Source organism: Vidua chalybeata, chromosome 1 (assembly GCF_026979565.1).
Source record: "Vidua chalybeata isolate OUT-0048 chromosome 1, bVidCha1 merged haplotype, whole genome shotgun sequence".
Classification (NCBI taxonomy): Eukaryota; Metazoa; Chordata; class Aves; order Passeriformes; family Viduidae; genus Vidua; species Vidua chalybeata.
In genome coordinates this window covers 49,589,888-49,603,344 of record NC_071530.1, presented here as the reverse complement: position 1 = coordinate 49,603,344, position 13,457 = coordinate 49,589,888, and the positions used below count along the sequence as shown (strand labels likewise).

General features: G+C 43.0%; 1 protein-coding gene across 1 annotated transcript; it reads right to left on the bottom strand.

The window, feature by feature from the left end:
• Window positions 1–401: 401 nt before the first annotated feature.
• Window positions 402–13,236, bottom strand: PDIA4 (protein disulfide isomerase family A member 4). The gene is made up of 10 exons (XM_053944047.1): window positions 13,094–13,236; window positions 7,693–7,864; window positions 5,761–5,966; window positions 4,983–5,121; window positions 4,265–4,470; window positions 3,411–3,569; window positions 2,357–2,508; window positions 1,819–1,975; window positions 1,491–1,724; window positions 402–1,059 (listed from the first exon to the last, which is right to left on the bottom strand). Exons 1-10 carry the CDS (start codon window positions 13,194–13,196, stop codon window positions 644–646), a joined length of 1,944 nt encoding a protein of 647 aa, XP_053800022.1. The 5' UTR covers window positions 13,197–13,236; the 3' UTR covers window positions 402–643.
• Window positions 13,237–13,457: the final 221 nt, after the last annotated feature.

The window sequence follows — 13,457 nt, the reverse complement described above, 5'->3', positions numbered from 1 at the left end:
AAGACTAAGATGTAAATGGGTCAATAAGGACTAGTAAAGAGAGGTACATTAGAAAAACTTGCTATTTTAGCATCACCCTCTCTACAGAGAGCCACAAAGCTAAAACAGGTCTAGAACATTCAGTTAGCAAGTCCCTGTGTCTTATCTCAGTAGGACCGAATAATTCATCTACATTTTAGACAACCTCCATTCTTATCCTCAGCTATAAATACAGTGATAGAGTCATATGAATAGGTACAAAGAAACATAACAGAAAAGACTAGCTGAAGAGACTGCTCCCCCCAGTAACCATAACAACAAATAAGAGAAATCTGTTTGTCTGAGGGATCTGCTTCTCTCTTTTTGGTAGTATCTTTTAACTTAAAAACAGTTGCATTGGAGTCAAAGAACAAAGCTCAAGATAGTCACAAAAAATAAAGGATGTATTTTTCTCCAAAGATCAAAACCGTAACTAACATAAGACATTCATATTAGAGTATTAAGTTCAGTGTCCAGAAAAAAAACTCATCTGCCATATAAAAAAAAAGATACTGAAATTGCTTTACTGCTCAAAACTGCTTAATTCTTCTCTCACCAAGTTTTGTCAGTAACTTGATTTTAACTACATTGTACAAACAACTTTTCTTTTCCACCCTCATCTTATCTAAAGCTCTTCTTTTGTTCTGGAGAGTTTTGTTGCATGCTGCTCTATAAATTTGCTCAAATGCTCTAAATCTCTGTCCCCGCCTTCAAATTTAATTGGGTTGTTCTTCTTGTCCTTTGGAGCAAAGTAGATGGTGGGGAATCCCTCCACTTTGTAGTGGTCATTTGTCACGTCGTTGGCCGTAGCATCCATCTTGGCTATAATCAGGTTTTTCTCATTCTTGTATTTTTTGCCTATCTCATTATACACTGGTTCTAGTTTCTTGCAGTGTCCACACCATGGGGCATAGAACTCTATGAGAACATCATTCTTTGGATCCATCACTATAGTATCAAAAGTTTTACCCACTACCACTTTCACAGGCCCTCTGTTATTTTTTGGCACTGGCTGGGACTTCACAATTGGCTTCAGTTTTCCTAGAAGGAAGCAAAACACACAACACCATTAGAATGTGGTAAGAACACCCCTTACAATCTCCTCTAAGAAAGGGCAGAAGTACATCCTCCTGCCAGGGAAAATCACTTCACTAGCAAATGAACTTACCTCAGCATGAAACACAGGCTAGTTAACTGGTGACCTTGTGGCCCAATAACCTTGTGAAATACAGGCAACAGGGTTTTTTTGCAATTCCCTAGAACCCTTCTCCTCTTTTTATGGCTGTCCATCCACAAAGTAATAACCCATGATTCAATATAATAGTCCTAAATACGAATGACCAGCTCACACTTTAAGCCACAGGAACATTCTAGGCTCGTAAAACAGGCTCTTTTTACTGGAGCCATTGCCTCAGGAAACTCTTGGAAGCGTAAACAAAATAGATTAGAGAACCCTATTTTAGAAACTGTACCTTTTTTGAATGCCACCACGAACTGCCTGAGCACATCAGAGTCAAACTCTTCTGGCTCCATGGCGTACTTCTTGCCACCTTCATCCAGAATGGCAGCGTTGACATCCTCTCCACTCTCAAGCAGGCCCAAATCTTTTATTTCAGAAGAATAATCTTCCTCATCAGAAACAGCAAACACGTATTCAGGGAAGTCTTTAGCCACTTCCAGGACTTTGCTTCTCCAGTACTGAGTAGCTGACAAAACAGAACAGGACAGAATTGGTAATTTCTAGTTATTTAGTGCCTGCTTCCTCTCAAAGTGAAGGAAGGGTAAATGTAGCAAACCTACCAACACGGTAGTCGAAACTGAAGTCCACAGAGTAGTAGACAACCACTAGAGGACGCTTGGAGTATCTCTTGGCATCGTTGGAAGGCTTGCGATGACCAACTAGAGGCAAAGCATGTTTTAGCACATGCTCTTTAATCTCAGATCCCTCTGTAGAGTCCTGTAAAGAAATAGTGAAAAAAGTTCAAACAAACAGATTTAAGCAGCATTTCTCCTATACACTACTAAAAAACCAATACTGGGACACACATGAATGCAAAAGAGGGAAGGACATGTTATAAAAACAAGGCTGTCACCACATTTTCTTCAAACCTTTGAGCACCGAATATTGCATGGACAAATTATTATTTGAAAACATAACACCTGGATTAATTTCATAAAGTCCTCTTAAAAAAGAAGCATCATTTCAGTGGACAAACAGGTTGACTCAAATATCTAGTGGGAGTACTTCCAACAGGAAGATGCCAACTGATCATAATTACAGAGAAAGAGAACCTTCAATCCCACACACAAACATTTTAGCTCTGGACCATCTACTCACTTTAAGATTCAGAACATGCATCTTGGGCTCATGCTTTGACTGAAATTTTTCTGGCTGCATGACAACCAGTTTTCCTGGAGAAACTTTCAATAGTTTTGCAATCTCGTTGCTGAAGGTGTGATGGAACTTATAATCTTCTCTCAAAACATTAGCTGAAAAATTAAGGTTAGGGTGAAGGAAAAGTCATTAGAAAGTGAACTGACAGCCTGTAACTGAGATCTTGAGACTGTAACTGTAAGGAAACACTCTTCCTGTTCTCCAAGTGACACAGAACAACCCAGTCTTAGACAACAGCTCTCATCCAGGTGTGAGAAGCATGTGAATATACATACAATTCCAGCAGCACTATTTGAATGCTGTTCAACAGCCCATCCACTTGGCGCGTTATTCTACACACAAACACCTTGAACAGCTTCCAAAACATATTATTCTTTTGTCAATCTCTTACCTCTTGGCTTCTCCCCAAATAGGTCAGCTAGCCAAACTATTTGCTTTGGGGCAGCCTGAGAAACAGTTCTGTATCTTGCCATGCTGAAGCAAACAAATCAGCTCCTAATCCAACTACGACAGTAGCCTCAGAATCAGACATAGACAGGTTGCCAGGAATGGTCTAACTAAACTGACACTGAGAAGTGGATGATGATCCTTTCTCCAGGCCTCTCATCCCAAATGAGTTTGGTGACAACTGACTCTGGGCTGCCAGATATGAAACAAGAGTAACGGACAGCAAACATATCCAGGCTTTAAGCCAAGAAATTGTGGTTTGTTCCTCATGAAAGAATTTTCTTTCCTCTTTAGTCCAAATGTTTTTAGGGACACAATTACCAAGCAGAGATATATTCTGTGGCTGGCTGACACTTTAGTTACAGCCTCAAAATCTGGTGTGAGCTTATTTTTTGAGTACAAGTAGAAGATCACCCTTCCTCCTACTACTTCTTCTCCTCCCCAACCCTCCCAATTGTTCTAGGAGCAGAAATGATCTCTCCATGCCCAAAGTCCTAGGCAGAATCCCAACAAAACATATATTCCATTAATATTTTAAAACATTCTTTACCTGCTTCCTGATAGAGCTGATAGGTTTTGTCATTCTCTCCACTAAAGACACCAATGATGATGACATCATCCCCATCCCTCAGAAATTCTTGTACCTGTTTGGTAGCCTGAATCTGTTTGGATGGAGGACCAGCCTGTTCAATCATGTAGTCGACAATACCTGTGAGAGAAACCCACCCCCAAAAAGTTGCTTAGAACATTTATTGAACTGAAAGATTCAGGCATTCCATCTAAAATGTTTAATGTCACATTTCCCATGAACACCTTTCCTCCTGTGCAGCCCTCCCACAATAACCTAAAGATCAAATCAGCAAGATTTCACTCCAAGTTTTTAAAGTTGTATTTCTGACTATTCCCTTTCAGGTTGGTTTCAGAAGAGGTGATAAAGCACATAATCCATGAATATCAGTTGATCTTGCAAGCAATGCTCCTTTCTGAAATTCTAGACCCTTCACTGTCTCCTGAACCTATTATGAGCCAAAGTGCTCCTTGAATAGTCTTAAGTCTAATTAAAACTTAATATTGAGTATTTTTGCCAGCCCTCAAGGCGCATTCCAGTATAATTAAAACCTGCCCATTTACCCATACTGCCACTGCTTCACCATGTGTATTTATTACTTGATATTGAAAGGAGCTGATACTACCACCAAAAGATTTAATGAAGACTAGAGACAAATTTAAATATCCTGTGTAGGTATGGGAGCAGAATTTTTCAGTTTTCCCCAGCTACTGCTGCTATGACATTAACAAATCTGCAAGTGCTGCAGAGATACAGGACTTGATGTGTCTGCAAGTTACATCAAAATATCTGTGGCCAAGCCCTCAGAAAACAAGAAAAAGCCTAAGTTGCAGTACCGTATTTTTCCCGCGGACCACTGTAGTCATAAGGTTTGCCCTTGCGGAAGATTTTGAGAGTTGGGTAGCCAGTAACATCAAACTTCTTTGCAAGCTCCGTTTCAGCCGTGGCATCGACTTTAGCCAGGGGGATGGGAGGCGTGCGCTTGCTGAGCTCTTGGGCAGCCTTCTCGTACTCTGGAGCAAGCCTCTTGCAGTGTCCACACCTAGGGAGGGACAGCAGAGAGCACTTCTTACAAGTCATTAAGCCTGCCAGGTACCTTCTACCCCTGAAGTGGAAGAGTTAAGACTTCCAGAATGCAGAAATGGGATGACTGAATCTACAGAGCACACTTCAGCCTAGGAAAGATGCGTCTCTGCAACCTGAAGCTGGCCTCTGTGCCTGGCCTCACACTGATATAGGTAGCTTCATTTTTAGAGGCCATTTTTTAAGCTAAGGACCAATTCCCTTTGGTTTTCAGTACCTCAGTGTGTTCCCAAATTAGTAAATATTGTGAACCTCCAGTGAAGATTTGGACATCACCTTGCTGAGACATAGATCTAGCCTAGTCTGCTAGTGATTTGCAACATGATCCCAGGTGCAGATTAGAAATGAGGTATACCAGAGCTTTGCATGAGGCAAAGGTGTGTAACGAGGCATAACAACAGAAGACAGTTGAACCAAGTGTGTTCAGGCCATCTATGCTAGACAAATACAGGTGACTGCCTTCTTGCTTACCATGGAGCATAAAACTCCACCAGGATTATGTCAGCATCGTTCACAACTTCGTCAAAATTATCCTGGGTCAATACCAGAGTAGCTTCAGGTGGAGGGGTCCAGTTGGGGTCAGAAACCTCCCTGACTTTGGCCACAATAGCTGAAATACAGTTCAATAACCCAATTAGCAATCATGCATTTTATCATACCAGTAGCATGTCAAATTCAAGAATTTGAAAACAGAGTGGCAGGCACAGTGTTGGACCAATGTTTACACATCAAGCTTACATGAAAACACTTTCTTAATCAAGCTCCTTTATCCCTTATTTCCTTGTTGGCATTACCAAGAAGGTCTTCTCTTCACCCCATAGAGTGCCTTATGCAGAGCACAGATGTGTACTTTGCAGCACTGAATTCCATCTCAAAACAGACAGAAAAGGTAGTTTTTCCCCCTCTGACTAGAGCTGGGCATATTAATTAAGCAAAATACAAGTGGGTTTCTATACAGTCAATATATAGATCAAATGTTTATTGGCTGATCCTTCAGCAAACATGAGACTGTCTACTCTTCCAGTCAAGTCATGTTTCTAGAAACCTTCTGGCAGTAACAGCACTACCCACTATCCACAAAATTGTCCTCCAGCATGCAGCCTGTTGAGAAAACGGGGAAAATTTCAGCATTACTTGTTTTAAGATAAATATTTAAAGATCAGAGTCCTTCAAAATAGCCACATAGTAAGAAACAAGATCATATGCTACTTTGTTTTCTTACAGGGAACTGCAAAGGACTGGTGCTTACCATCTTCCGTCCGAGATCCATCATAGTCAACAGCTTGGCCTTTTTTCAGGATTTTGATGGTTGGGTAGCCACTGACATCAAAACGACTCGATAGTGAAGTGGCTGCAGTAGCATCTATTTTGGCTACAGGAATAGGAGGGTCATTTTCCTTCAGAGTTTTGGCTATCTTTTCATACTCAGGTGCAAACTGCTTGCAGTGCCCGCACCTGTCAGAGGAAGACACAAGTAGGTATGTAAATGCATGACAGACATGCAGAGGTGCTCTGCTGCTCTGTATTTCCAGGATGCCTTCTGGCAGATGTTCACATCATCAGCACAGAAATGTTTGTCTTGCTACATGTTCAGATCATGGAGAGATAGAGAGCAACTGTAGCTAATGTACTGTATGTTCACATCAAAACCTTTTTCTTAATTTTCATTCAATGTGGAATGTATTGCCATATGCTTTATAAAACCACTGTAAAAAAATCAACAACTGTTTTTAAAACAAAGTTGTAAACCTTGCATTATGTTCTTTCCTTCCTCCCCCCCACCTGCCCCTGACAAATATGGTCTCAATTCAACTTCAGCTTCTCCCTAGCACTCTAAATAGGAGTAAAGAGAAAATGAACCAGCAGTTAAGCTGGCCTAATGCAATCTCCCACCCACCATGGTAACACAGCATCTGCTCCCTCTCTGGCCACACCAGAACTCTCTGGGGAGAACAGAGGCTCCTGCTGCAAAAGCAGGCATGACCAAGGATACCAGCATAATAAATGCTAAATACAGCCTGACAAGCTAAAGAAGAAACCAGGAAAATATAGGAAAACTGAAAGAAGTGTGTGGCAGCCTGTGTTCCTTAGCATCTCAGCTGGCAGGAGGGGGAGTAGAAAAATAGAAGAGGTGTTTAGTCTATGAAGATACACATCCTTCTGCTCAGATAAATTTAACTTCATGTTTAGTTTCCATGTAGGCAAACTACAGCTGCAGAATTAGTGCCTACAGGCAAGCAGGGATGGGATTCTCTGTGACAAGAATGGCACAAGTTAAAATGCAACTCCACCTCAAGAAAGATCATATTCCCCCCTCTATTCAAAGGCTGGAGAAGGACCAACAAGTAAGTAATTTTTGTATCACTGAGCCACAAAGGAAAAGAGATTCTGGCTGCAACACTAACTCAGCAACTCTACTGAAAATATCTTCTACTCGTGTTTTCCCCCAGTAACCATCCCTAATGTTTTGAACATAAGAATGCAAGAGAAGACACATCCTGGCCTAAATCCTTTGTCTTGGTTATATGCAAGTAAGTCCATCGTAGCTCCCTGGAGCAGACCAGTGGTGCTGTATACCCTGGGATGCCAGCAGAACTGCCATCATTAGGTAGATGTATGAGGCACTGCTTAAATTGGTAATACAAACAAAGCTGTGTCCCTAACCATACCATACCCTTCTGGCAGGACAAAAATGTGAATTTGGAAAGGAAAACCTTCCAGCAATTACCCTGCTAGGGAAGCCTTCATTACTCCATCTAGATGAGCAAGTACACACGTTCTCAGTGGTCCAGCACTGGCACACGATGATAGCAGGCTGCAAGACCACACTGCATTGACTTTTCTGGGCCTCACTGGGACCATTTTTGTTCCCTGACAGGCATAAAACAGGGATAGAATCAGGCTTGTGCTCCCCTAGGCATGGGATCTCTCAGTATGACCAACATCTGTGGAACAGGAACAGGCTGCTGGTTATTGCATGGTACAGGGGTGGGAAAAAAGGTACTTCCCCACCACCAAAACCAGCTTTTTTCTTGACTATAGCAGAGTCCAGGGCATCTCCTGCAGGCAAGTTAATCCTTTGTCATCTTTAAAATGGCAACCCAAGCCCACTTTTTAGGAGCTTGTCCTGGCAGAGAAGCCCTCTGACACTGCACCCATGGAGGTGCTGCTGTGAACTCACCATGGTGCATAGAACTCCAACAGCACAGTATCCTTGTCTGCAGTGAAGGTGTCAAAGTTTGCATCATTCAAGACTAATACACCATTTTCTTCTTTAACTACAGAATCATCATCATCTTCGTCATCCTCTTCATCATCATCACCATCATCATCAGCTTCTTTTGCAACAGATTCTGGAAAGGTAAGAATATGACACAGATTAATTGTGTCAAGTTTAACATTAAAGTGACAGTACCAGATTGAAGATGGATTAGATATCTCCTGTGGTTAAGAAATGTACCCACATGAATTAGTTTCTACTCCACATACAGTGACAGCTATCTCAGTTTGCAAAGAGCCTGGACTCAGATGTTTGACTGTTTTGATTTTGTCCACACCACACCAGTTAACAATATTAATATTTCAGTAAAGTATCAACAGGTATTTCACATTTCAGGGAGAACTAACAAAATGGACACAAGAAGAATTAAAGCACACAAATCTATGCAACAGTTGCCACCAAGGTTTGATGGACATCTTGTTGAAATGTGGGCAGTGAGACACGTTTTGCTGGGCAAGAAGGGCACACAGATGATACCTGAACTTCGAACAGAGCCCCTTCATCATGCAACAGAGCAGCTGCCATTTAAGTGTAGCCAACTTGAAGTTGGAAAAATTAGTGTCTTACACCAAAAAAGCAGGTGTTATCTGTTCCCAATGCTTCCCTTGTACCCCTGCTCAGGAGACCTGTAACACCACAACAGCTATGTGCTGCCTGTCTGAAGGTCTAATAAACAGACACACTTGCTATAAACCCAAATGTTACAATTTTGTTACTATCAAGGTGGTTTGGAGGCAGCACTTCAAAATTGTGCTTCTTTCCTGACTGCTCCATCTGCCTCTGCCACTCTTGCTTTCAGTTACAGTGATGTTTCAGGTCTGCTATTCATTGAGGAGTCTTTCCACTCACAGGAGCATCATTCACTCTGCTCTGGATCAGCACCAGGCTGCAGTGAGTATAAAATCAAGTAATTGACTGCAGGAGCCAGGTAGTATTCCTACAAAAAAAAAAAAGGAGTGAAAGCTTCTTCTTTCAAAGAACTTTTGGGGAGGCCTTTAAGACCAAAACCACTGGTCCAGAACAGGCCTTTAAAGGAGAAAGAAGATTTGTTAAATTACCAAAGCAAAATTAGCATGTGAAAGCTGAAGCCAGCACATTTCTGCTGGTTCATTCTTTGTTGGCTTGGAATTTGAGATGTTTTTTTCAAAATCTGACCTTTCACATGTTCCTTTAAACTATTAAAAAAAAAAAAAAAAAACAGAACTGCTATCTTTCAAGGAAACCAGACCTTCCTGAAGGACTTTACAAGAATTTCAGTTACAGAACAAGTAATGAAAATATCTCATACCAAATGAAAACTGTAAAACAATGACTGTAAAACAGTCCCTTTCAACCAGTGGGAGTCCCAGGAGTAGGATTAAAAAATATTAACAAAAGAAAAAAGGGATTAAGGTTTCTTGTTTACAATTATTTTCTATTTAACTTTCATTGCCTTTTGACTAACCTGAGAGGAGTTACTGCAGCAGTATTCTTAAAATATTCTGATTTCATCAGGAAGTTGAAAGTTAAGAATGATAAATATGTGCTATTCAGATATGAAAAAGCTAACAAAACAAAATCCACTTTTCTCAGACCAACAGTAGACATTAGGATCAACCTCACCATGGATAAAATTATGCCATTAAATTACAATAGCTATTTTTAGTTTAGAAGAAAGTATACAAAAACAAGCCTATATGCTCTCAGGAAACAATATGGGCTCTTGGAGAAAATATGTTTATTTTAATTAGAGGTCAAATTCATGTAGCACGAAAATACTAAAGCTTCTGATGAGGGGAGAGATCACAGGAGATCATTTATCACACAACAGTAGTCAGCTGGATTAGGTTTCTTTATCAAGTACTAGTGTTTCACCTGATCTTTGAGGCAGCTAAAAGCATTATTTGCAAGCAGACAATGCCTCCTGTGTTGCAGCACTTGCTCACCCTTGAGTGAATCCATGCTTCACAGACCTGCAGGACTGCCCCGGTGAAACAGCTGGATTTCAGAGGGCTTCAGCAGGCAAAACTTGTGCCTTACACGGGTGCCCAGCAGTTCTGAGGGCTATGTTTCACCACAGGGTGTTCCTGGCTGGCCTGTGCCTTAATTCCCAGCCATTGCATTCCTGGCAAATTGCTTCAGATATGATTTTTCGTGACACAAAGGAATGCAAGCAAAACCAGCCAGCCAGTTCTGCTCCTGCACCTCAAACTATCCACCAGGTTGTGACCCTTGTTCCTGCTCACTCTGCTCACTACCCTCCCCCAAGAAAGACAAAGACCACAGCAGCTACAGTGGCACCTGTTTTTTAGAAAGAACAAGGTATCACCTGCAAAAACATCCAGCACTGGTGGAAAATGTAACCATTAGATCCACCATCCCTCACAGAAATACTTTTGTATCTTTCCCTGCAACAGCCTGCGAAGGTAAAACTTCCCTGACAGTGACACACTGTCATGGGCATTACACACACCCATTTCCTCCTCCCTGGAGATGGAGGCAGGACAATAGCACTGCAACAGCAGGACTCCACCTTTTCCCAAACGGCTTAAGGAGGGCGTGCACTAAAAAGAAAGTTAAGCACATTTAGATATCGGTCCTTAAGCCTGAAGACCTACTTTCTGTAGCTTCCAGCTTCACCAGCACCTAGGGCTATCATAGCTACCTCTGCCATCCCTTTACTGTTGGGACTGAAAGATTTGTTTCAGGGACCCAACCACGAGGGAAGCAAGAAGAACTTTTTTTTTCCTATTAAGAGCAAGAAACTTTGCTTTGCGCTAAAGATTTACAATTTCAAGAGAACAGAATGAATCTAACTGACACCTAAAGTGGCAGAAGTAGCTAATAAATACTTACATAAGTCAGCTCATTAAAATAAAACAGCTGCCCTCAAACTGAATATCTTTGTTTCTTAAAGTGACAGGAAAAGCCAGTGGACAAACCAACAGCTGTGACAGTTGTGGCTAAAACCTGTCCTCTGGTTAAATATGGATATACTACTCCTATACTAAAAAAAAAAAAAAAAAAAAAAAAAAAAATTCCACAAATTTCAACACATTACTACACAAGTCAATAAAAATGATCAAGAAGGTACTTTTTTAAGACTTGAAGTTGATGATGCTGGCTGGCAGGCCTTCTTTAGGATGACAGCTACTCTGAAATTAATTCTTACAGTAACTTCACTGAACAGTCAGCATTTATCAGAAGTACGGCCTAGTAACATTTTCTTAAACAAAGCAGATCCTGTTCAAAAAACGCTGCATCCAGACCAATGACTTTGGGATTCTGTCTGAAACTTTCCTTTTGAGTAGCACACTGTTCCCTGATTGGATGAGCTCAGTTTTCACAAACCCAGAACTCAGGACTCATCATGTGTTGCTAGGTGATTCAAAAGATTTTCAATATCATCAGCTCCTTTCAGTCTTTTCTGTGGTGGATCCTCTGCATGATCCTTTGATCCTTTCCCATCATCAGGATGCTAAGGGTGTAGTGGTCAGGATCCAGGCTAACCTCACTCCCAGCATATTCACCTCCCTGTATGCTCAAACCTCGTTTCCCAAATCATGCAGTGCAACAAGCTGGGTTTGCTCAGAACTTTTCATCTCCCCAACAATTAATGCGCATAAGATTACTTCCTGGTTGCAAACTAAATTTATTCCACTTCACCCAAGTCTGCATTCCAAGGGCAAAAACTGAAATCCCCAATTATGTGCATTTTTAAGGCAAAGGCTTGTAAAGCCTAGTTCATGATCTATATACAAATTCAAGATACACAATAGAACCTGGAAAACGATTCAAGTTGGGCAGTGGATTAGTGTTCAGCTCCACACAGCAGGAGATACTTCCATCACTGTGTACCTTTGATCCCAAGAACTCCTATAATGAGAAGAACAGCAAGCATGGGAAATACTGATGAGAGCCAGGCCCATAAGAAGCTGAGCTACTGCTGCCAGCCACAGGTAACACTGTAACATCACAGGTGTTACTTCACCCTTTGAAGGTGGCAGGGGAAATCAGCACTGGGCTTTGTCACATGTTACAAAGAAACCAAAACCGTGTTCTAGCTAAAAGCAGAGAGAAACAGAAAAATGGTATTCCAGTTTACAACAGAAAAAAAGAAAAAGCTCCACAGGAAGATTCTGTATCTCCGTCTCTTTACTGCAGATGCCATAACATTTAAAACAAATCTCTTCACCCTTATCCTACAGACCGTACAGTCAGTTACACAAATAGGGTAACTGATCTAAATGCACTTCTGCAAGTTTTAGTGCCTGTTAGGCAAGCAAGAAGTTGCAGGGTCCAGTCTCTCTAAAAGCCCTCTAATACTTAAAATACAGCAGTGTTCATGTAGGAAATATGAAAGATGCATAATTTACCAAAATCCACATGAAAGAAACATAAAAACAAAAAAAGAAACACCTTCAAATGTCTGCCTCCTACATACAGGCATTATACTCAATGAGCCTGAGTAGCTTTGTTTCAGCTAATTTTGGTAAGGAGCGTCAATGAAAATCCAAACATCAGTGAAATCCAAAGACAGTGGGAAGAGCACCAAGAAGATGGTAACAATGGGACTTCCTTCTGTGAGGGAAAAAAAAAAATCAGTTTGAAACACGAAGAATGCACAGAGTCCCTGAACAAAGGAGCAAGGAAAAGAGTGCTCAATCACAGAACCATAGAATGCTAAGGGTTGGACGGGTCTGTAAAGATCTCATAGTGCCAACTCCCCGGCCATGGGAAGGGACACCTCCCACTAGACCACTGCTTGCTGGTCTTGAACACAGCGGGATTGGGGTATCCACAACCTCTCTGGGCAGCCTGTGCCAGTGTCTCACCACCCTCAGAGTAAAGCATTTCTTCCTCGTATCGAGGAAGAAAATTTCTCCTCTTTCAATCTGCATCCATTACTCCTCGTCTTATCACCACAGTCCCTGATGAAGAGTCCCTCTCCGCATAATGAAATCGCAATCTGTCCGACAGAAGTCGGAATAAAGAAATCACAAATTCCCTGGAGATTCAGAAGCCGGGGATTGCCAACATGGCTAATTGTTAGCTGGCTGTTAACTCCCTGCTTGGGAGAGGCGAGGCAGAGCCGCCCCATGGCGCAGGACAGACGAGCAGCGCCGGTATAAGCGGTTCGCACAGACCTCAGCGCCTTCACGGGACGGGATCAGAGCCCTGCAGAAAGGCCTGCGAGGAGCACTCTGGCTCCAGCGGCGTTCCGCCAGCCCGGGCTCGCTCCCCGCAGCGCCCAGCGCTGGGGCCGCGCCGCCGCCGCCCGCGGGGAGACCCAGCATGCGCTGCCAGCCCGGCCCCTGCTCACCTCCGTCGCCATCCTCCTCCTGTGCCGCCGCGCCCCGCGCCAGGAGGGCGATCTGAGCCAGCCCCAGCAGCAGCACCAGCACCCACAGCCCGCGCATCCTCATCCCGCTGCCGCTCCCGGCCCGACCCGACCCGGCCCGGCCCGTCCGCTCCCTACGCTGCGCTCCTGCCGCTCGCCCCGCCCCTCGCGGCACGCAGCGCCCGCTGACTGGCTGCCGCCTCAACACGTGCTTGGCGCGGTCGCCAATCAACAATCGTCACGAGGGCCGCCGGAGCGGGGTGCGCGGATTTCGCGGGATCCGCGGCGCCCCCGAGGACCCCTGGCGGCTGCGGCCGCAGCGCCGCGGTGGCACACGGGCGCCATC

Bases quoted from the DNA above. Each gene is read 5' to 3' on its own strand.
- PDIA4 (XM_053944047.1), bottom strand. From the start codon at position 13,196: ATGAGGATGCGCGGGCTGTGGGTGCTGGTGCTGCTGCTGGGGCTGGCT. The intron at 5,967-7,692 runs GTGAGTTCACAG...TTCCTCTGACAG, and splicing joins TTGGAGTTCTATGCACCATG to GTGCGGGCACTGCAAGCAGT. The intron at 1,725-1,818 runs GTAGGTTTGCTA...CTGTTTTGTCAG, and splicing joins CAGTTTCGACTACCGTGTTG to CTACTCAGTACTGGAGAAGC.